The sequence below is a fragment of the Mytilus galloprovincialis genome, chromosome 1 (genome assembly GCF_965363235.1).
Source record: "Mytilus galloprovincialis chromosome 1, xbMytGall1.hap1.1, whole genome shotgun sequence".
Classification (NCBI taxonomy): Eukaryota; Metazoa; Mollusca; class Bivalvia; order Mytilida; family Mytilidae; genus Mytilus; species Mytilus galloprovincialis.
Genome location: NC_134838.1, coordinates 127,475,863 through 127,501,016, shown reverse-complemented (window position 1 = coordinate 127,501,016; position 25,154 = coordinate 127,475,863). Strand labels below are relative to the sequence as shown.

Here is a 25,154-nt window from a genome sequence, read left to right as displayed (position 1 = left end):
TGAAGTACTTGTTTCTTTACATCTAATAGCGAGGGAAATCAATTTGATAAGTTTAATGAAATTAATGACAGCAGTCTCGTGAGGGCATATACTTTTGCAAATTCCAAAAATAAACAAGGTAAAACGTTGACAACCATATTAATTATTCTTTATAGACATCTGATGAATCATGTTTTTAAATTAAAATAACAATATTCATTAATGTTAAATAAAATTATAAAATATTCAATAGTGAGCCACATTGTCTCTAAGTAATTGGTGGTATGCAGAACAACTGTCAAGTCATCACATGATACTCAAATCATATTTGTTTACAATGTATTTATTGTATATGGGTAAAACTATTTCGAATTGGTCTAATTAGGAATACACATGTTCCATCATGAGATATATATCGCAATATATATACATTAATTTTATACATCATTAACTAAAATTTCATCCGTCTTCGGTAAAACCCAACAAATAAAAACAGCTAAAAAATTTATGAATTTTGAAAACTAATCATTTAATATATATGAGAAAGATATTATCTATCGAAATAAAGATTTCGTGTTATCTATTTTATATATAAGGGCTATCAAGACGAGAATTATCAAATAAGCTCCGGAAAATATTGACCTAATACGCTATTGTAAATCATATCAAAGTTCGATTCACTGTTAAAGTACACGATATATGTCAGCAAATTGTAATTGAACACTTTTTTTTTTTAATTTAGAGCTTTAAAGAGGCATACATTTTCTCTGCAATTAGCTAATATAGGGTAAGATGTGTCGCAAAATGCATTGCAAAGATTATTTGAATCGGTATAACAATTTCCAAAATTTATCTTTTTCGGATGATAAAAAAGATAAAAGAAAAATAATTAATGACTTCAAGGCTATGCAAATTATAAAATATGTGAAAGTAACGATAGGTTTATGTCGTTCTTCATACATTTTTAGGGGAAATGGTATCATGGTATAGGTTATTGCAAGATTAAGAAAAATAGTTCAACCCCTGCCACATGTTCTTCTTCAAATCAAAAACCTCCCAAGTAAATATCCAAATAATTTTGTCGATTTGTTCAATAACTTGGTATTTCCTAACTTTCTAATTTGGTCAGATTATTTTAATCTAATGCATTTGCTTTGTAAAGGAATGTTTTCATTTGACAAGGTTAACTGTTTTTCTTAGTTATTACATTTTATGATAAATTTGAGTTTAAACTTGTGTATCGTTTCACTTGTTGACTGGTATATTATTCAAAGGTGATTTTGTGTGTAATAAGCTAGCTGTCTAATTGGCATATACCCACCATCTCTATTTACCGGATTAGTAATAACATAAGCAACCCGACGGGTGCCACATGTGGAGCAGGATCTGCTTACTCTTCCGGAGCACCTGAGATAACCCCAAGTCTTTGGTGGGATTTGTGTTGCTTAGTCTTTAGTTTCATATGTTGTGTCTTATGTACTGTTATTTGTCTGTTTTTTTTTTTTTTTGAATTTTTTGCCATGGAACTGTCAGTTTATTTTCAATCTCTGAATTTGGCTCTCCCTCTGGTATTTTTCGTCCCTCTTTTTTGAACAGTGGTATACTTCTATTGCCTTTATTAAACTATTTGAAATCTCGTTAATCGATTTGGAAGGCACAAAGAAGATAAAACAAAAAAAGAACCCCAAGGAATCTCGTGAACTTCAATAGGAACGAAACTGCACACATGATAAATAAACTCATCAAAGATACCAGGACTAAATTTAAAAAGGCCAAATAAAGTACGAAGTTGAAGAGCATTGAGGACCAAAATTCCTAAAAGATTTGCCAAGTTCAGCTAAGGTAATCTATGCCTGAGGTAGAAAAGCCTTAGTATTTCAACAATTCAATATTTTGTAAACAGTTAATTTATAAATGTAACCATATCAATGATAATTCATGTCAGCACAAAAGTGATGACTACTGGGCTGGTGATACCCTCGGGGAAATAAAACTCCGCCAGCAGTGGCATCGACCCAGTGGTTGTAAATAAACTCATCAAAGATACCAGGACTAAATGTTGTATATACGCAGACGCGCGTTTCGTCTACAAAAGACTCATCAGTGACGCTCGAATCCAAAAAAGTTAAAAAGACAAAATAAAGTACGAAATTGAAGAGCATTGAGGACCAAAATTCCTAAAAGTTTTGCCAAATTCACATAAGGTAATCTATGCCTGAGGTAGAAAAGCCTTAGGCATAGATTAATAATCACTGAACTATAATAATAATCACTGAACTATATATTGTGTACTCACAAACACAGGAGTTTCAAATGTCTAAAATATAGCTAATTAAAACAGAATAGTCACATTAGGATGTTGGCACTTTGTGTAATCTTAACCCAAACTACAACGATACATACCGCAATACTAACTTAATTTTGGATCTTTTATTTCAAAATATACTTTAAGTTTAAAAAAATACAATAAAAATAATGATAAATGTTAATCGTGATAAGTGCTTGCCCTAAATTTGAAAAAAAAAATATGACTGTCAATCTGTAAGTCGATACGTGGACGGATAGTATAATATGATTTGAATTGGGTCACTGAAAGTGATTATGTACCAGTATAGTTGATGTTATGAATGAGAACAATTATAAGAATCTGGATCAATAAGATCGAGGTAGTTGTTGATATTTGATTTAAGGTTAGATGGTTTTTCACCATTTTGGTTGAGATCAATCGAATCATCTTGTAATTTCAAAATGATGTCACCATTTTTGATTGGCTCTGATGTCAAATAACCGTTATTGTTAGATTGTTCCGATGATAAATAATCATTACTGTTCGATTGTTCTGATGATAAGAAACCATTACTGTTGATTTGTTCCGAAGGTAAGTAACCATTACTGTTGATTTGTTCCGAATGTATGTGTCCATTGCTATTGATATGTCCCGAAGGTAAGTAGCCATTACTGTTGATTTGTTCCGAATGTATGTGCCCATTACTATTGATATGTTCAGAAGGTAAGTAGCCATTACTGTTGATTTGTTCTGATGAGATGACATCACTGCTGCCATTAGAGACGATTGATATCCTATTACTGCTAGATGAATCTGATGAGTATGATTGACTAACTAGTGGTATTTCTGATGTTTGACTACTGAAGTTATAACTTGAAGGACTACTACTACTACTTGACATGGCTTTACGTTTCTCTTCAACGTCTTTTTTCTTCGGCATTGATAACACTAATTTCTTCCAGAACTTTTGTATTTTCAAGCTCTCCTCTTCACCTGGCCATTCCAGGTAAGTCACTGAATGTATAATTTGCTCTAAGTTCGGATCTAGTTCACCTTTTACAGAAGATATGTCATCTAAAACTAAGGGAATAATTCTGTGTCGTCTTTTTAACATTTCTGTTTGAGCCATTTGATATTCAAACTTTGTAAACTCGCTCTGTACATATCGTGGTGTTAACAACATAATTGTACGTCGACTCCCTTGAACTGCACGTATGATGTTGTTGGCGATTGCTGAATAAAGAACGGATACATGCTATTATACATACGAACATATAATAATCTTTATATAACCGCGACCTCCGTAACATAAGCGAAAAAAAAACCAGAAGAACTTGGAATACACTTCAATAGTCGAATATATTAATTATTTCCTGTATGCTTAAGATCAAAATAAACTGAAAATGGTGAATAAACGGGACCGTTGCAAAGGACGGCTTTGACGCTTACAATTTTTAGTTCTCGAAAGTAACACTAGCCCATTAGCTCAGTTTTTCTATATAGACATGAACTTTGGGATATTGTTTGATTTAAATATAATGCTCTTTCTTATTTTACAAAATCAATTCAAATTAAGAAATGTATCTTCCTATTTCCGGGTTTGGTTATTAGAACCATTTCGTTCATATTAGGTCTTCATTGTCTGTATTAAGTTTTTAATTTTCAAATAGTGTTAGCACCACTGAACAGCCTTGAATTGTTGAAATTCGCATTCAATGTAGTAAAATTGATACCACTTATGTCATTGTCATATACATGATGAAGTCAGATCTATTATAACATTGTTAGGCTGATTTTCTAGGCACTTCATGTATATCATAGCTTATATAAGTTTGTTAATAATTTGTAGGTCTAATTTTGAGACTGGAACCAGATACAATATATATAATCTAAAAGCAATTTATACATACAACAAAGTTACTTAATTTTAACGTGGACCTTCCTCACCTTACAAGATCCTCAACTGTCATATGTATATGTATATATGATTTGTAGTCGCTATTGTCTGTAAATCTTAACCACGATGTTTTGTTAGAGGAATGTAACATAGTTTTAGTGTTAACCTCAATGCATCATCTGTCAAAACATGTTCTTCCTATCATTTCAATTTTCTTATATCTAGAATTTAAGGCAAAATTTAATAATGATAATTGTGCCTAAAATGATGTTAAAGTTTACCTTATTTAGGTAACTGCACATGATGCATTAAATAATAGTAGACCTTCCTCATTTTTGTTTTTTGAACCCTTTACAAGCAAAATTTAACCGAGACGGACAAATGAACGAAAGTAGTACATATTTTATCAAAATAGTTCCGACTCAATTATCATGTTTTTATACTTTTCGCATGAAATGAAAGCTGAGGTACTTGGAGGCACTGTAGAAGCTTTATGTAATATTTCTTTTAAATAAAAATAAGAAAAACATATACAATTAAAATTGGAGAACATACTTGGTTTTGTTATCAAATTTTAATAAAGGTATGTTGAATTTTTCAGAACTAATCAGGAAAAGTATAGTTTATACAAGAGGTGATAGTCTCTTTATTTGAACTAAAGACAACACAGCTATGAATGCTTGAAGTTGCAGAAATTAACATAGACAGAAATGCGACTATGAATTTGGGAAATTTATTCCAAATTTCATGTTAGAACAATCAGCTTGGTAGTCGTTATCAGCATGATAGAGGATTTGGCGCCGCCACATTCTGTGTGTATGTGCATGTCCCGAGTCAGGAGCCTGTAATTGTGATAGTGGTTGTCGTTTGTTGCTGTGTTACATATTTGTTTTTTGTTCCTTATTTTGTACATAAATTAGGCCGTTAGTTGTGACGTATAAAATTTTCTGACGTCAGACACACAAATCAATGAATGTGTTTGTAAATAGATGTTTTTGTCTTCTGTTAACTTGTTCCTTTTAAAATTGTTATACGATGATGACTGATAGTGGAATTAACTATTTGTGGATTCTTATAAATTCTATAAATAACTTTTGGACTATTTTCAATCTCGGTCTATTTCTGAAATTTATTCTTACATACTTTTGATTTTTCAACTCTAAATGCTAACATTCATTTTGCCTATGTAAATTTTAAAATTGGTTGTATGCACATTGAACGACAAATTTATGTGACGTATAAAATTTTCTGACGTCAGACACAAAAATCAATGAATGTGTTTGTAGATAAATGTTTTTGGTGTTCTGTTAAATTGTTCCTTTTAAAATTGTTATACGATGATGACTGATGTACCCATATTTTGACTATTTTATTAATTGTGTCTGTTTAGTAAACGCATCAATGTAAATATAACGGAATTTGATGAGACTGTCATCAAAGTGAGAGGGTTAGCGCTATAAAACCAGGTTTAATCCACCATTTTCTACATTTGAAAATGCCTGTACCAAGTCAGGAATATGACAGCTCTTGTCCATTCGTTTTTGATGCGTTTTGTTATTTGATTTTGCCATGTGATTATGGACTTTCCTAATTGATTTTCCTGTAAGTTTAGTATTTTTGTGATTTTACTTTTTTCTCATTTGAATAGTGGTGTTTGTAATTTTGTGGCCTTTTATAGCTGAATATGCGGTAAGCTTTGTTCATTGTTGGTGGTCGAACGGTAGCCTATAGTTGTTAACACGTCCTCTTTTATGCATATATATCATATACATAAAGTATAAACTTACTGTCTCCTGGTATGAAATCTCTGAAGTGAAGACACAATTTAAAACCCATTTCCACTTCCAATTTGGAATATAGCTGTTTAAGAACAAATGATTCGTCTCTGTCGTCACACTTGTAAGATACAAAGGCATCCCATTCTCTGTCATCTAAAACAATAAATAATGATAAGGGTAGATTCGTGGTATACTGCCATCTTGGATTGCACAGTAGCGGTACAAAATTGGTCAAGTTAATTGCACTTATCTGCAAATTTGTTGACAGATTTGCAATTTAATGGTTATTTTGTATGTTTATATAAGGAAATCTTGATGATTTGTTGTACTATTTAAAATATTAAAACAAATATCAAATTTTGTGATTTTAGAATCATTTATCTCAAATACGTCATTCAAGGGGAGATAACTTTTTTTTAGTAAACGTTTATACTGGACTGATGAGGAAGTTTTTTACTTGTAGCAAGAAAACAAGTTCGCCGACACAATTTTTCTTTTTATTTTCTTAAAACATATTATAGAACTAATATTCTCACAATTTATTTCAAAATTCTATCTCATAGAAATGTTTATGCACACAAATGTGTTTTTTTCATGAACAATCTATCCAGATTTAGGCAATTTTCAACGACTCGTAGCTTGGAAAATAGCACGATGACCCATACTTTTTATTATATTTTTGAAAAAAAACGTACTAAAATCTTCATTTTGGCAAAGTATCAGAAAATTATATCTCAAAAAATATATACTTATATTCTACTTAAGTCGAACTATTTGTGCATGTGAAAATGCCACTTTAAAGTCCTAAGAATTTTATTAATATCTAAACTTTTTTTTTACCTGTTCCAGTTAAATCAACCTGTTAGCTGTTTGTGCTCTGACACATAATGAAGAGCAGGAATTTCGACTGCCACTTTCAAATGAGGGTATGATAGTAAGGGACAGAAATATAGTCTTTCAACATGAAAAGTACGGACCGTCAACACGTTCTTCATTTGAAAAGATCGTAGCACTTTCTTTATAAGAGGCACCAAATTTCATTTCCAGATTCGGAAAGTATTTTAGGTTTAAACAGCGGTATATGACTGTTGCCTTTACAAATCCCACAGACCAAAACAAATTCCAATCTCTTTGTGATGCAAAAAAAAAGATTATTTTCATCTTCGCTTCTTCAATATATTTTTGGGTCAATCTTATGGAGATCTGTTTCATCCTCTTGAATGCTCTGATAGCTTAAATGATTTAAGTCAACATAATCATGATTACTTAAAGTGATCTTTCGGGGTAAATGTTGAAACAGTAGATAATCGTTTTGTGCTATTTATGAAAACCTCTTTCTTCAACTGCTGAGTATTTGAATAAATGAATATGCCAGAGCTCAATTTGTAATGGTCAGGTTTTCAACAAATGTGGCTGAAGTAAAACATTTGCGTTGTCTTTGAATAAAACAGGGTTTGCAGTCCCTGTCATTTAAATGTTTTCAGTTTGTCTTCGACCTTTGAGTTAGAATAGCCTCATGGAATCTTCTGCATATCTACAGATCATTCTACGAACAAACTTATCTGGTTAATACTTAAGGAGCTCAGTTTTATAATTGTTTTATACTATGTTATATTTCATTCTTTTTAATATAAAAAAAATCAAATAATAAATAAAGTGCATGAACTTCAAAGTCATTTTCATAAAACATCTAAAATACCTGTAACATAATACATGTTCATTCAAGGTTACAATAAGACAATCAATTCAACAAATGTTCGACACAACTATTAGTACAAAAGACAACTCATGGATTTCAGTTACTTCAGTTTGCTATATTATGTATCGAAAAAACAATATGATATACGTATATATCTAGATAATAACCTATACTATTATATGTCAAACAATATTTAACCTACATAGATATGATTTGTTTTGTTAATGATATAATTATACTGATTAATAATGATGGTTTCTGTGTCACTTTTGTTTTTTCTTCCTTGTGTGGTATAAAGTGCTTGTAATCCGACAAATGAATGAAGGAATTGAACTTATAATTGGTTTGAATATCTAATATACTTTAATATATTTGCAATGTTTTTTACTACTGTTTTATATGTTGAGTTTTAAAAAAAAATGATAATTTAGAATTCCTATAGAATCACAAATAATTTTTTTTAAATAGCTAAAATGCATGGTTCCGAAAAGGACAAATGCTGTGAATTCATTTGTTCATTAAAAGAGTTTGGTTATAATTGTGGCGCATTCTACAAAAACATAGTGTTGTCAAGTCATTTTAATGATGATTAAAACAACACTTGTCTATTTTGATTTTGGACAGGAATTTAAAAACCACAACCGCGGGCTAGACTTCTTTTTTCAACAAAATGAATGCAATTATCAAACGAAATGATTGAACTGCGTTCGCCTATTTGCTAAGGACTCAATGTTGATAATCTTGGACCTATTTTATTTAGGCACGTTGTGGTGCGTTGTTTTTGTTGGATTCTGGTTGGTTTAGAAGCCAAATGTTTGGACAACTATCCAACAAAGACGAAAAAAAAAAAGATTTTTCATGAATCTCAATTTAACTTCATAGGTACCCCAACTGACCATTGATAGTTATTTTTATTGAAATTCATGCGATTCAAAACGGTTGATAAATTTAAGAATTAATACAAAAATGTATATTCTATAAGCTGTATTGCTTCTTTTGCAAACGTTTTTTGAGTTCGTTCTAATGTTGTACTGTAGGGATCCCGCTTACATTTTTAACCCAGACACATTCTGCATGTATGTGTCTGTCCCAAGTCATGAGCCTGTAATTCAGTGGTTTTCGTTTGTTGATGTGTTACATATTTGTTTTTCGTTCAGTTTTTGTACATAAATTAGGCTGTTACTCTTCTCGTTTAAATTCTTTTACATTTTTCATTTCGGAACCTTTTATAGCTGACTATGCGGTATGGGCTTTGCTCATTGTTAAAGGCCGTAAGATGACCTGTAGTTGTTAATTTGTTCTTTGTTTTTTTTTCTCTTGTGGAGACTTGTCTCATTTGCAATTATACCATATCTTCTTTTTTATATATGTAAGATTGAGATCGACGTCCGGTCTCTAATCGACGTCCGTTCCTAAAATCGACGTCCAAAGCTGACGTCACAATAAAATAAGATTCCAATTGTTGGCTCTTCTAATCGACGTCAAATATTTATCTTCTCTAATCGACGTCCGTTTTAATAGACCTATGGAAAGACCCAAACGCTGAATCATTTTGGGCCAACATGCCGTATTATACAGAAATACATCTTAAACATGCAAATGAACAAAACTGCCGAAATTGGGACATAAAAGTTTATAACAGAGCTGAAACTTGATTTGTCAGAAAGAGTAAAAAGACAGTTCTAGTTCGATATTTTTACAACCAAAACATAGTATATGTGGCAAAAAAATATATCTTAAATTTTTTTTTTTTTAAATGTATTACCGATGTTTGCAGGTTATCAATTTGTATGTAATTTAAGAGCTTATTAAAAATATTTAAATTAAGTGGATGTTAGCCATTATATAGACCTTTATTTTTATAGCTTGCTGTTGGGTGTAAGCCAAGGCTCCGTGTTTAAGATCGTATTTTGACCTATAATGCTTTTCTTTCATAAACTGTGACTTGGATGGAAAGTTGTCTCATTGGCACTCATACCACATCTTCCTATATCTATAGGCAAGCGTACGTCCTTCCAAAATAATAAAGACGGCTATTAAAGGTCACGACATTAAACATGCAAAACAAATGGAACCAAAAACTAACTTATAACAAAATAATTCCGAAAAACAAATATGCCAGACATAAACCAACGATACCACTCGACTACAGACAAATAAAATATTTGGCTGGGTTTTACATGTTTGTGAGCGCTTAACCCTCCCCAACCTGGAACAGTAGTGTAACAGCACAACATAAAATCACAATGCCAATTTATTTTGTATATGTTTCATCCCAGGTGTAAAACTATTGAATTTGTTGAAAAATACCTTACAGAGTTCAAATTATAAAAGCCCGGTACTCTCTAAACAGTTGGCATTACTTCTTTATTTTGTCCATTGTTGAAGACTGAGTGTTGCCCTATATATATGTCGTTTTGTTTTCTTTGTCGTTGGGTACTTATTTACGTATACTCACATACCTTTTATCAATATGCAAGAACATATATAAGTGTAAGGGCAACAATTTATTATTTCATTATTAATTGATATTGGACATCGATTATAGAGAAGACTACAATCAATAGGACGTCGTTTTGGAAATACAGGACGGCACATTGCATTGGACGTCGATTAGAGGATAAAACAATTGGACGTCGATTTGAGGAACGGACGTCGATTAGAGATCGGACATTGATCTGAGTCTAACATATTTCTTAAAATACAATAGCTTACCATTGTCTTCATATCTTTGGAAATAATGTACAATCTTCATTATGAGTATGACCCTGTTTCTCCACATCCAGTAAGGAAGGACAACTAATGCCAGAACTAAGATAACAATCAAACCAAGACATACGCCAACAACCCACCAATACCACGTCTCCTCTTCAAGTACTAATGTAAAATGATAGAAAATATTTATATTAAATTAACAATTCATTTCATATTTACAGAAATTGAAATTTGCCATCAATATTCATATTGATAATAATTGCTCTAATATTTTCAAGAACAGTGAAAAAAACATTTCATTAAAATTTTTAAATTTGTTTAAGCAAACTAATGGATTATATTACATGTGTATCACTTAAGCACATTGTAAAATTAAAAAAGTAGGATCAGACCTCTGAATATTTCATTATAAAAGATAGGATACATTACTAAATGATGGCTCGCATTTTTGGATTGATGTACACTATATTTTTGAAAATGTTATTGTTGTTTATTTGCGTAAAATATACAAATTGGATATATTTCAAGGTTCGGAAAATTAAATGGACAAATGTTGAAATGTGACAATATGACTGTAACACCATTTTACTCCAGGTAATATTATTTGCCCTAACTTTTCCTTAAAATGTCCCACCTTTATTGAGCCATTAGCAAGGTATTTTATATGGTTTGACTCCTATTTAGCATTTTTAAGTATGAGGGTTTTTTTTTTTTTTTTTTTTAATTCTTTAAAAAAACATTTTTTTCTTTCATTTAAGCCTTCATGTACGATGTTCGGGAAAGATTAACCGATTATCCTGCTATAAATATCCAATGCACGTACATGTAATACGTAGGCAGCGACATCACACAAACTCTAAATTCTGTTTCATTAAACATTTCTTTCATAGAGTTTTCGAATGTTAGTTTTTTTTTACATATTGCTGTTATTTAAACTTTTTTAACGGATGGAGATAGAAAAGTACTCGCTTGGTATTTTTCTTCATATAAGTGATTGAAGACACCAAATACTACGGAAAAGGGAGCGTTGAGAAAAAAATAATGTGTCAAAAATCATCAAAAATCTAAGTATTAATAAACAGTGAGTCAACACAAACGATTGAAAGATGTTGTATTTATGATTAATGCTTGACAAATACTTTAAAGATGTTTGGAGGGAATTGGAATACTAGTCTGGAGAGAATATCAAGGAATGTTGAAATAAGCATGATAAATTGGCGCTTGTTGAACTTCAAGTACAGTAGCAAGTATTTCATGAATATAAACGATAAGAGGTATTGGCGAGTATACTTCTTTTCTTATTGCAATACAATGTTGCGTATAAAGTCAAAACGGTATAGTGTATCATGGCATCAAAGTATGATGTATAATGGAAACTCTATAGTTTATCATGGCTAAACGATATGGTGTATCATGGCAACACGATTTGGTGTATAATGATAACTCGATATGGTGTACCATGCCTTCACGATTTGGTGTATCAATTCGGGTACCCAAGTAATTACGTACACATGAAAAAAAATCAAAAGCAAAGGAACAGTTCTTGTATTGTTTTCATCACCTCAAATTCATAGTGTTATTTTGCACGTAAAGAATGCTCTATTCTCACTACAAGTTAACACAGCCCCTAGTAACGTTTTTAACAGGGCTCTTTTCTATATGTCTTCTTATATGTTTAGAAACAGGCAGTTGTAATGTCAACAATTATATTTGGCAAAGAAACTTCACAAAAACGGTTATAAATATTATGTTTATGACATTTTACATGTGTTTCCTCTAAAGAGCAACGATAACACAGGTATTTAGTGTCTCCAACTGACTGTTCTAATTGTTGTAGGTCCTAAATATCGTTTAATGTTTTAACATTTGATTTTATTTCATTGTACAGTGCTATTAATATATAAATGCTGATACGTTTCGAAACTCGTAACTCATTATAATTAAATTGTGTATGCATAAGTGGTTTCGTTTATAAGGAGCAATTGATCAAAAATAAAGTAAACGTCGTGTCATTTGACCAGCGACTTTTGACATGGATGTTTTATTTACATACAGATAACATTAATTGTTAATATTCTTATGAGTCATGTTCAAACCTTTTAGTAATATATGATGAGTTTACATACGAAAAATGCGTAAAATATAATTCGACCTACATAATAGAAAAGACGGCATCCATGTTTACTGTCTATTTGTAATTGTCCGATTCAAAGTCTAGATGTATTTTTTGCTAGATTTTGCATTGATATTTAAAAAAAAGCATGCTGTATCAATTGAAAAAATAAAGACTCCTACTAGAATTTCGGTTTCTGTATTCGATATTACAGAATATTAAGATTATTTATCACATGACATATGTGTACTCCAGTATTAAGAAGGTCGTGGATTTTGAAAGGGAAGGCGTAGTTATCGAAAGTGGAAAATATATTGTAAATACTGCCATGCAGCATATTTTTTTTTAATGTTTTATCTTTTATAACAAAATAATGATATTTTTTTACCGATAGCAAAAGAAGTACGCCCTATACCACCTTTGATTCGCTACCCAAATAATAATGCTTATGATCAGATATAGAAAAGAAACTTAACGTTTTTTTCAATAAGATTTTAACTAAAGATAATAATAGAATACATTTTTATTTATTTTATATTTTATCCTTTGAAAATGTACGGAACCCATTCAATTGTTGGCAATTTGATATACTTTGCATATAAACAATTATATAATAATGTGATCTTACCTTTTGGAATAATTTTGTTTTCACAGAATTCTCCCTCATAGTCAAAGTTACAGTTGCAATATTCTGTTTCATTCATGTCCCTCCTACAACGGCCGTGGTCACTACAGAATTTACAACATGTTTTCTCACACATGTCTCCATCGGCTCCAGGATCACAAATGCATTTAATCAAATTGGAGCCAATAAGTTCATATTCACATTTTCCATATCTACAAGGGAAAATACCCATACATTTTGTTTGGTTTTCCGTGTAATTGCTGGAACAGACATGTCCGTCCGGAAATGAGCCATTTATCTGTCCAACAGTTGTTGTTGATATTTCAGTAGGCATTGAAGTAAAATCAGTCGGTGTTGATATTGGGTTAGGCATTGAAGTAAAAGAAACTAATAATTCTGTTGCAGTGTTGCATACTATAGATCCGTCCTCTAACTCACAGCCATGCGAACAGTGTGGACATTCTAACTTATCACAGAACATTCCTCCCCAATTACTGTCACAAACACAGTAAAAACGCAATCTCTCCTTCTTGCAAAATCCATGAACGCACACAAAAAACTTTGGTAAACATGTTCTGTTTTTTAAAGATTTAGGTAGCTCTTCGTCAATATCTGCTGCTGTACTTTGCACCATCGTTGATGTTTCCAACGTAACAGGACTTTGTTCAGATAGTTCGGATGCATGTTCTAAACATTTGACAACATTATTGGAGATGTTACAACCCTCGGAACACTTTGCCGGACAGTCGAGTTCATCACAAAGTGAGCCTTTCCAGTTGTCATCACAAACACAACTCAGTGTTTCACGTTTACAGTACCCGTGTACACATGCTATGGATCCATCTCTACATTTTCTGTTTTCTATGTCATTGTGGGTTGTTGTTTCTGTGATTCGAGATATCACAGCTCTCTGTTGAATTAGTGGAAGTTGTCTCCCTTTCACAGGGTTGCTGGTAATTAACGTAATGGCTGTCGATACTGGTTCTGTTGACTTACATTCTATTCTATTGTCAACCAACTCACAAAGTCCTTCACAAGACCGGGGACATTTCAACTTTTCACATTTCGCACCAGTCCAGTTAGGATCACACATGCATTTCATTCCACCAAAACAATATCCATGTTCGCATGCCAACATCCCAAAAAGACAGCTTCGAATAGACATAGGTCTTAAAGTAGTTTTTAATTCCGTAGAGTTTTGAAGCACGACGTTAGTTGTTTTTGAGACAGTTGATGTTGCTGCGGATGATACCTTCAGAACTGAAATTGTTGTTTCCTGAATTGTAACGTCGGCTATTTCACACTTACTTCCATTAAAAGACGATAGACATGTACACGTTTTAGAACAATCATTAATGTTTACAAAACATGTACCTCCATTTTTGCATTCGGCCGATTGACAGGTAATAGTACATTGTCCATTGACGTAAATTATAAATACTGAAGTCATAACAACGACTAAAACCAACGGTCTATTTTCCATTTTTACAAATATTTTATGAATGTTGTTTATACAAACTCATAGTTGTCATAAAATGCCGATACTGAAATAAATAGAAACTAAAATTTTCGATCACCTCGTCTATACTGAAAACATCATTACTATCCGTCACGGTACAATACGTACAAACTAATCATAAAGATGTCGTTAAATCAGAGTGACAGTTACAAATATCATTGTATATTGGCCCGGTTTTATAACATCTTACTGTATTATGCTTTAATTTACGTCTAAATACACATTTATATTGACATTTGATGTTCCCTAATTAAGTCATTTCTACGTTTCACAATGTGTTTATGTTTTTTCATCAAATAACTTCACACTTTTAAGTACCGGATAAAAACCATAATTTAGAAAGTTTACATGAAATATTATTACAGCGAAGGGTCAAGTACGCGTAATATGTCCGCTAATTCAACTTTACAATAGAAAAACTTCTAAGAGAAATGCTGAAGTACAGATGAAATAACATTCATTTTAACTCTTTATTTTTCCGGTCTCTAAAAACACCGCAAAGGACCTCCTTTGTGCACAAAGGAGCACAAAGGAGCACTTAGGACACCAAAGAGGTTTGATAAGAGCACAAAGGACCTGAAATCGTTTGTAAATTGGGGTAAAAGGGATTTCTGACGAAATTTTATTAAAATACTTGAGTTAAATTCGTATTAGAGTTGAAGATTTACGAAACCGTGTCTATAATCGGTACGGATGTGCATAAGATTACGGCCCTTTTCTATAAGATTTATTTTTACTAAGTTATACATTCATGTATTGAAAAATATTGAGAAAACACAAACATATAAATATACAGACTGGACATTACAACGAAAAAAAAAAAGCACAAACAATGTTTGTCAAGATTTCAACTCGACAATTAAAAAGTAATGTTTTATAATGAGGACTTGATTGCTCTTGGGATGAACAAACCGTTATAAATTCTTTACAGTTAGTTATATAAAAGACAGTTTTAAAACAATGACATTTAGAAAATAATAACAATATGTTTTTAATTTAATATATTAAGAACAAACAAAAAAATAACTTCAGACATATACACAATAATTTGAAAGTTTTCTAAATATAGATTTAGGCAATCAAAGACATCGTCTATTGAAGTTAAAAAAAAAGAGGATAAATTTAAACCATTTACCCAAAATTTTATAAAAGAATAAAAAATCAGAGAGTTCTTCATTGAAACATTCAACATGTTCAAAGCTATATATAAATTCTACATTATTTAATCTCAATACAACTACGTGTCAAGTCTATCTATCAGGTATATTTTTTTTCAAGTTTGTTTAAAATTATTTTTACTATCAGAGCATTTTATTTCTCATTATCATATTTTATTTTCATCAGCATTGCTATGGAAATTGAAAACTTTTTTCTTATTTTATATAAATATATAATTCGGTGCATACTTTGTATTGTGCAGAATAAATTTTCTGAAAAACGGATGGAAAATTCAAACAATTTCCTACCTTAAGAATAAATCCTATACTGTTCCCTTTGTGTCTTAGAAACGTTTTCGTTAAATCAACTAAGAATCGCAATGTAAGAAAATGTCGGTACATACTTTGTGTTTGTGCAGAATTAAGTTTGATTAAACAAAGTGTCTACTGAAATTTATGAAATACTATATATTCAAACTAACTTCCTACTTTTGAAATTATTGCCATACCATTCCCTTTGTGCCTTTAGAAACGTTTTCGTCATGGCAATACATATTACCATACATAAGGAAACAAGCTGATGATGACATACGAGACAAAAAAAAAAACCAGCAAAACATCGGTATTCTTACATAATTTTTGAAGTTTTGGTAAAGTCTCTTATCTTAAAAAAACATTACAATAACAAAATATTAAGAATAATAATTGACTTTTTCTTTCATTTGCATTATATTATAACTATTTAAAAATTCACATACATGAACATAGCCCGGATATAAAGTCGGTTCCGAACCGATACCGGTGATAACACCAAATCGTACATTATAAACATCGCAATTTTTATTGAAATTGTTTGATTTTTTTAACATTTTTCTTCAGGAATAATAATATTTATATGCTTTAAAGGGAATTTCAGGTCCTTTGTGCCCTTAACAAACTTCTTTGGGGTCCTTAGTGCTCCTTTGTGCACAAAGGAGGTCCTTAGCGGTGTTTTTAGAGACCCTTATTTTTCTCGTTATTAAAACATTAAAAACAGTGAGTGTTATCTAAAAATAAATATGGTATTGATAATGTAACATCATATAGCAAATTAAATAATTGAAATGCAGAATTTTATTGCGAACATCTTCACTTAAAATTAAAATATATATCGAACAGTTAAACTCATAAAAGATTCTAGATTTATACCAGAATATAAGCTGATATATATTTTATTATTTCCGGATCAAAACTGACCATAATTTAGAAAGTTTACATAAAATAATATAATATTGAACGGTCAAATATGCGTAATATGTCGGGAAATTCAAACTTACAAAAAAATAATATCTAAGACAAATGCTAATGAACAAATGTATTTCAACAAAATCATTTTTCGTTTTTAAACAAGAAAACAGTGCATATGCTCCACAAATGAATATGAGATTGTAGACGTAACTTCGCATTTCAAATGAAAAAATAAATGCAGAATTTTATTGAAAACATTTTGGATTAACATTTAAAAAATATTCAACAGTAAACTCACCAAAGATACACGGCTTATATATAAAAAGAAGATCTGGTATAATTGCCAGTGAGAAAACACTTCAAAAGAGACCAATATGACACAGAAATTTAACAACTGTATGTCACCGTACAGTCTTCAACAATGACCAAAGCCCATGCTACATAGACAGCTACAAAAGGACTCGAAATGACAAATGTAGAAAAATTCAAACGAGAAAACAAAAGACCTATTTTATGTACTAGTAACAATAATGAACGAAAAAACAAATATGTAATACAACAATAAACGACAACCACTGAATTACAGGCTCTTGAATTGGGACAGGCTCATAAATAATTTTAGCGGGCGCCAAACCCTCCTCCTAACCTTGAACAGTACTATAACAGAACAACATAAACACAAACTATAACAATCAGTTAAGAAGTTAAGGCTTTACTCATCAGATGGATACAAATAGAAATGCATCTAACAAAAGCACAAAGAGGACACATCAAAACGACACTAAATGCGGATCTGAGACTACTCGCAGTTATTGAAAGCTAGTTCAATGCCAATAACAACTATTAAAAAAATGGTCTGAGGCTAAATATTCCAGAGTGTTGAATGTGTACTGATTGATATTTAAGTCTTATAAATGAAAGATTTTTTTTATATGTTATTGACATTGAACTGACTTTTAGAAACTGAGAGTACTCTCAGATTTGCAATTTGTTTCTACTGTGTTTAGTTATTTTTATGTGCTTTTCTACGAACTGTTTTTTCTAATATTACACCACTGACCCGGATTAAGACAGGGTTCCAGCAAAAATGTTCAGTATAGCCTCATTTTATGTTTTATTTTTTATTTCCCAAGATAGGAACATGTAATTGAGTGGTTGTCTTCAATCGCTTTTTATTATATAATATCCATATGCTGTTTTGAACATGTTCCGGACATCATACATATGTGTACCATACGCGTATGGACATTATCATATGCGTATATGGCCCGACCAAACGAGTATGATCCGATTAATTCCTAAGTAACACAATAAACATTGAAATGTGTAAAGGGGCATTGGCTACGATATACAGAAAAAAAGACAAATTTTTCTCAAACACAAACCACTCCATTTGCTTAGCTTAGTATGTTATCTTTATAAACCACAGAATGACAAACCTGCCAAATTCAACTTTCAATCATACACATGATACATGTGCCTCGAGTATTATTCAACGACTTTGGGAGAAACAGTCTTAATTGACAGTTTTATACATGAAAGCGAGAAATATTTTTATTCAAACACAATCGTGTACGTGTTTTATAGTTTCAATGAAAACCTCATGTTTCGCCTACACTGTGACAGAGGACTACTTTGGTTAGTATTGTTATCTGTATATACAGTATACCATTGTTATTTTAATCAACTGAACTAAATCTCAATCGAGCGAAATACATTTTTATATAAATAAGTTTATTCATCAAGCATGCAACCCTTGGTGTCGAAAGATGTTAGAACTTTACCTAAATTATATATGTAAATATCTTTGAGTACAACCATGTATAATGCGTTGACAAAATAGAAAAAAGTCAATATTAAAAGTGTTTAATTTCACTTCATATTACACGGATAAAAATGTGCACAAATGTGTTCAAACCCTATTTTACTTCAGTTTAAAGTTGGCCGTCAAACAGTTGTATTTTAGTGAATTATTTGTTTTCATTTAAGCGTTTAGCTACCAAAATTGACTTCAAAGACATAGCATTGTGGCATGTAGTTTGACTTGTTATTTAAAGGCAGCACTCAAATTCATTTTTTTTTTAATCTTATTTAAACAGCACTCATAATGCCGATTTACTAGACGAAAAAGTTAACCCTTAAGGTCTTATGATGAACAATTAGGAAGATACAAATTACTGTAAACTGGGACATATTGTGTTTTACCGGATTCCAACATCATACAAAAAAGCATAGGCGGATTTAGGGGGGGGGGGCAGGGGGCCCGGGCCCCCCCTTTTTGGGAAAAAAATTGGTTGCTTATATAGGGAATCACTGAAGCTTGACTGGAGCGGGCCCCCTCTTAGGTCAGTCAGTGGGCCCCCACTTATGAAAATTTCTGGATCCGCCACTGAAAAGCACTGATGAATAAGGTGTATCGTCTCTGCTATAAATTGATAAAACTACAATTCTTCTTTACAAATTTTCAAATGATAATCAAACTTATTATTCGAAGACAATATCACAACGTCATGACAAAAGTCGAAGAACGACGTAAAGACAAATAAAATTCTACAAAACTACATAGAAAGCTAAGGATCAACACGAACCTTACTAAATATCATGGGGTTATCGCATGTGCTCCAGAAGGTGTAGCAGATTCTGCCCCGCATGTGACAAATGCGTGTCAAAAGTGTAAATACAAATTTTGTGATATGTAATGAGTTATGAGTAAAACCCGGCAACTCAAATAGACACATATGATACGTTTTTAGGTCAACATCACGAATTGTATAAGCTTTAAGCTTTGCCGTCTCTAAACTCACTATCAACACCTTTTTCCGGATAACGATCTTTTAGTTCCACATTTCCTTTCTCTATTTTATTAGTACCAGATCTTGTGTGTTTGTGTTCAATTGCTGTTTGATGCATGATGTTGACGCAATCAATCGGAACTCTTTCTGATAACATCGTACTATCTGAGTTTTGTTTTTAATTGAACATCGCTCAACAAATGTTGGCTCTTATAATTTTAGAGACAAACAGATAAGATAGCATCCGACTCATAACAAGAAATCGAGGTCACGGGTATCAAAGTTTAAATTGTTAACCCGTATTTATATGCTCCATATATTGTACAAGCAATACGGAGGGTTGCAGATATAACGGGGCTTTATTGTGTGTGTATGTGTTTTGGGACTACATGTCATTATTTCGGGAATATGTATCCTCTGGATCGATAACTCCATCTTGCCCGTTATATATAGCACTCGCATATCTTTCTTCATAAAGTCACTGTTAAAACAGCAGGTATAACTAAGTCTACGTAATGTTCACATCTTTAATCTTGTAACAGTACATGTATAGATAATATTCACAGTTTATAAATTCCAATATAAAACTACATGTTATTTCATTCTCAAATATAATGCAACTTGTTATTTCAAACTCTTTAAAACGACTGACCATTATAAAGTTTCTCACAAGATCGAGCTATAAACATCTATTCTTAATTTATAAAAGGCATTGATTAATGGTCTTATATTATTTGGATAAACTTGTAAATGCTATTGCAGTTCAACTGTGCAACTTGTGTATCGTATAAAGTGTCACATTAATCAAGATGAAAGATCATTAAACTGATTAAGAACTGACCATCAAATCTTAGCTGTAACTGACCACGCCACACATACTCTAATAATAAAATTTGATACATGCTAACTTGCCATACAACCACTGTAATCCTTTCAAGGATTCAAACTTTTTTCAATCATTACAAAGACAAATAAATAGACACAAGTGTCTTTTTTACCATAAGCAGTGCGAGATATTAATGATTACCCTAGTTCAGACATCAAATCAATTTGTAAAGGCAGGTAGGGCAGAACAATCACGACAATCGGACACTTTCTACAACTACAATTATATGATCATAGCGGGTGTATACAGTCGACCAGAGATGGCCTTTTCCTTAACTTTAAATGAAGGATATTAAAAGTTGCAAGAATCAAAACAAACAATCCCTTTTTGGACAGAATTTATTTGACATTCATTTGTTCTTGACGCGCAGAATGGTTCACTTTTTATGTTCCACAAATTCTAGATTGATATGATATACAAAGAAGAAGTCAATGCATTGCTAAAATATCCTGACTTGGTTATCTTGTCTATTTGTTTTGTACATACATCGTTGTCAACATAATGGAATTTGATGCGACTGTCGTACATGTGAAAGTGACTTTCGAACTTTTATATCTGGGCGTCACTAGTAAGTCTTGTGTGGACGAGGCGCGTTTTTGGCGTATTGAATTTTAAACCTTATGCCTTTTGTTATCTATTATTCATGTGTTTCTTTGCCTAATACGTTCTCCTATTTATTTGTAGTGTAGTCCTGTAATATCATGTTGTCATTTTAATGTTATATTTAACATTGCCATTAAAGTGCGAGGTTTGGTATGCCACAAAACCAGGTTCAACCCACCATTTTTTTCTTTAAAAATGTCCTGTACCAAGTCAGGAAAATTGCCATTGTTATATCATAGTTCGTTTCTGTGTGTGTAACATTTTTACGTTGTGTCGTTTGTTTTTTCTTATATTTTAATGTGAATTCACATAACTATAAGACGTACGTGTCACGGTACTTTTCTATCCCAAATTCATGTATTTGGTTTTGATGTTATATTTGTTATTCTCATCGGATTTTGTCTAATGCTTAGTCCGTTTCTGTGTGTGCTACATTTTAATGTTGTGTCGTTGTTCTCCTCTTATATTTCATGCGTTTCCCTCAGTTTTGGTTTGTTACCCCGATTTTGTTTTTTGTCCATAGATTTACGAGTTTTGAACAGCGGTATACTACTGTTGCCTTTATTTAGCTAGCTTTAAAACCAGCTTTAATCGACCATTTCCTACAAAGAGAATGCCTGTACCTAGTTAGAAATATGGCACTTGTTATTCATCCCGTTAATGTGTTTGAGCTTTTATTTTGCCATTTGACTGGGGACTTTTCTTTTATAATGTTCCTCGGAATTCAGTTTTTTTTTTTTTGTGATTTTACTTTTTGGTACATGTAACAAATTTTAATCATATATTGAAAGTTTTTTTGTGAGAAAAACATTGAGTTTCATAACAAGGTTATACATGTTGCACACATGAGGTGAAACATAACACCTGTAAACATAATTTGATTGAAAGAATGACATGTACATGTTTTAGTTTTGACAATGTAATTCAAAGTATTAATTTAGATACATGAAAAAAAAAAGAAAAAAAAAGAAACCTTTTAAGAAATAGATATCTCACAAATAGTTTGACAGATGTTTATTTTTAGTTTGTTGAACAAATTCTTAGTTACGTTATATTTTTTTGTCAAATTTCATTAAAACCGCCCAGAATTTCATAGCAATATATCAAATATTACATAACGCACATTTTTGTGCAAAACAAATTGTCATTAATATGCGGCAATATTTATATTGAAATAAACTCTAAATAAAGGGTCTATGCATCAGACCAATATCCATCCAAACACAAATGTGACAACCCATTTTATGACACTCGTTGAATTCAAGGTTTCTCGTTTGGGACAACCATATAAAGAAAGTGGCGGAATTTAACACCAGCATTCGGCCTAAGTTGGGTCAGTGGTTTAACTACAGAACACAAGAACCTGTCAAAATCAGCAGTTTTGAACGCAACATTGTAGTAGCTCTCCTGTTTTCAGCAGCCTTTGTCTTGTTGTTAAACAATCATGGAATAATTAACTAAACTAAAAATGACTAAAATGTTTAATTAATTACGAGTGTGTTGTTTCATGTCAAATCAGTTTAGGTGAAAAGGGAATGTGTTAATAACAATGTATAAGGCTTTTCTACCCCAAGAATAGATTACCTTAGCTGTGTTTGGCAAAACCTTTAGAAATTTTTGGTCCTCAATGCTCTTCAACTTCGTACTTTATTTGGCCTTTTAACATTTTTTGATTCGAGCGTCACTGATGAGTCTTTTGTAGACGAAACGCGCGTCTGGCTTTAATATAGAATTTTAATCCTGTTATCTATAATGAGTTTATTTACTTGGCTGTAGTAAATATATATTAGCGACATTATCTGTCTTTTTTATTATTATTCTTTTTGAATACGAAACTAAGAGACGAAATGACGTGGACGTTAAGAAAGAATGCAGGTCACCGTACGTTCTTCGAAAATGATCAATCGCAAAAGTATACAAACAATTCAAATGAAAGCCAGTTCAAAGCCAATAGCAACTTATACATGTATATATAATAATACATGAAGACTGTTGTTTGTTATTTGTGTTTGTAACTATGTATACTGTATTGTTTATTTGTAAAATAATAATATTATAATGATATTATAGTATGCTCCTTGTGAGCCCATTTTATGCAAATAAAGCATCTTCTTCTATATACAAAGCTCATGTATCTAAGATAAAAATATTAATCAGTCAAATCAAACATCTGTTTATCTGACTTTCAGGAATCATGCTGTCAATGTCATTCTTACAGGTTTATTACAGAACCCCCTATGGTGTGTAACAAATTAAGTCACCTTATCAATTAGTTGTTTGACCTTAAATATGGAAAATAGGGGCAATCATTATCTGACAGTATACTATAGGTTGATTATTATATTTTTCTCCCATAAAATTAAGAATATGACAGTTCCCCTGTTACCATAAAGATAAATTTCAATGACTAATACCGAAAAGGACAGCATCATTTAACTGTGCATTGTTTTCCTTCAAGAATATTCCCTCCTAACTTGCTTTAATTATCTGTTACATATTAAACAACGCATCTTATGAATCGTTTGTCAAATGTTGATTGGCAGTCATTGCATCTTTAAGCAATAGGTCATATGAATTATTAAAATCAATTTTGAAATTAAAATATAGACTCAATGGCAGGTTTTCGGTTATTTTTCCTTATGGTATTTCCTTATAGTAAGCGTGGGTAAACTGTATTTAAATTTTACGTTCAAACAGTTTACAAATAAGATTTTTTATGAATGATATGTATTACTGTTAACAGTCATATGTGGGTTAATAGATGTTGGTTCTTATTTTTACAGTTTTCTTCATAACAAAATGATTGATATAGCTTTAAATATGTAATTATTTTCCTGTTTCACAATTAAATCATCTCTGCTTTAAGATGGGGACGGGAATATGGTTTCATGCGTTATTTCAATGTAACAACATTCCAGAAGCACTTGAATACGGAGTATATATTTTCCAGATAATACGATATTCCAGGGCTTGCGTTTTCTATCATGATTTCTTGATATAGGGTTGCGACTCACAAAATCGCTATTATATATCATGATTTCAAAGTGGTTAAGTTGACATCGTCCCGTTATAAATTTTACGGACGCAATCACGAGTTGGTAGACCGTTATGAAATATCTGTTTTTCAGATGACGACAAATATGTTCAAATTGTTGCAAGTACAATCCCGTCAACTTTCCCCGATTGTTACCTAACGAATTACATTTGTAACCGGGTTTATACTTGCATGACAAGCACGACGATGCTACATGTGGAGCAGGATCTGTTTACCCTTCTTGAGTACTTTTTGTCGGGTTCATATTACTTAGTCGTTGTTTGTTTTTAGTGTTTAGTTTAATTTTATCCTGTGTTTGTCTGTTTGTGGTGGGTTTTTTTGCCATGGCGTTGACAAGTTATTTTCAACTCATAGTTTGAATTTCACTTTGGATTTCGCCGCTCTTTATACGCATAAGGTTGTATGAATTCCTGACATCCACGAATTATAATGGCTACAATACCGTTTATAATTGACAAAAGCGGATTAAAGATACCAGTCGTATAATTTACACAATATGAGCGTTTCGTCTACATAAAAGCTCCCCAGTGACACTTGAATCAAAACAGTTGAGTACCAAGTTGAAGAACAGTGGCCTAACGGTTCTGAAAGATAATGCAAAAAAAAACAGATAATGTAATCTATTTCTGAGGTTGAAATTCTTTGTGTTTCCAACAATTCAAAGTTAGATGTATTGCTCATTTATAAAGATGACACATTAATGTTAAATCAGGTAAACAGAGAGTTCTAACTACTGGGTTAGTGATACCATCGGGGAGGAAACCTCATCCAGCAGTGTCATCAAATCTACATTTTTAATAGATTATAGCTCCCTTTTATTTA

General features: G+C 31.8%; 1 protein-coding gene across 1 annotated transcript; it reads right to left on the bottom strand.

Moving 5' to 3' along the window:
• Positions 1–569: 569 nt before the first annotated feature.
• On the bottom strand, positions 570–14,822 carry LOC143058465 (uncharacterized). The gene is made up of 4 exons (XM_076231952.1): positions 13,097–14,822; positions 10,356–10,517; positions 5,951–6,094; positions 570–3,499 (listed from the first exon to the last, which is right to left on the bottom strand). Exons 1-4 carry the CDS (start codon positions 14,574–14,576, stop codon positions 2,601–2,603), a joined length of 2,685 nt encoding a protein of 894 aa, XP_076088067.1. The 5' UTR covers positions 14,577–14,822; the 3' UTR covers positions 570–2,600.
• Between the last annotated feature and the right edge of the window lie 10,332 nt (positions 14,823–25,154).

What these genes read in the sequence shown, in the direction of transcription:
- LOC143058465 (XM_076231952.1), bottom strand. Translation starts at nt 14,576, where the DNA reads ATGGAAAATAGACCGTTGGTTTTAGTCGTTGTTATGACTTCAGTATTT. An exon ending in CCAAAGATATGAAGACAATG is followed by an intron (nt 6,095 to 10,355) that starts GTAAGCTATTGT and finishes TTATTGTTTTAG; the next exon opens with ATGACAGAGAATGGGATGCC. An exon ending in AGATTTCATACCAGGAGACA is followed by an intron (nt 3,500 to 5,950) that starts GTAAGTTTATAC and finishes TTCTTTATTCAG; the next exon opens with CAATCGCCAACAACATCATA.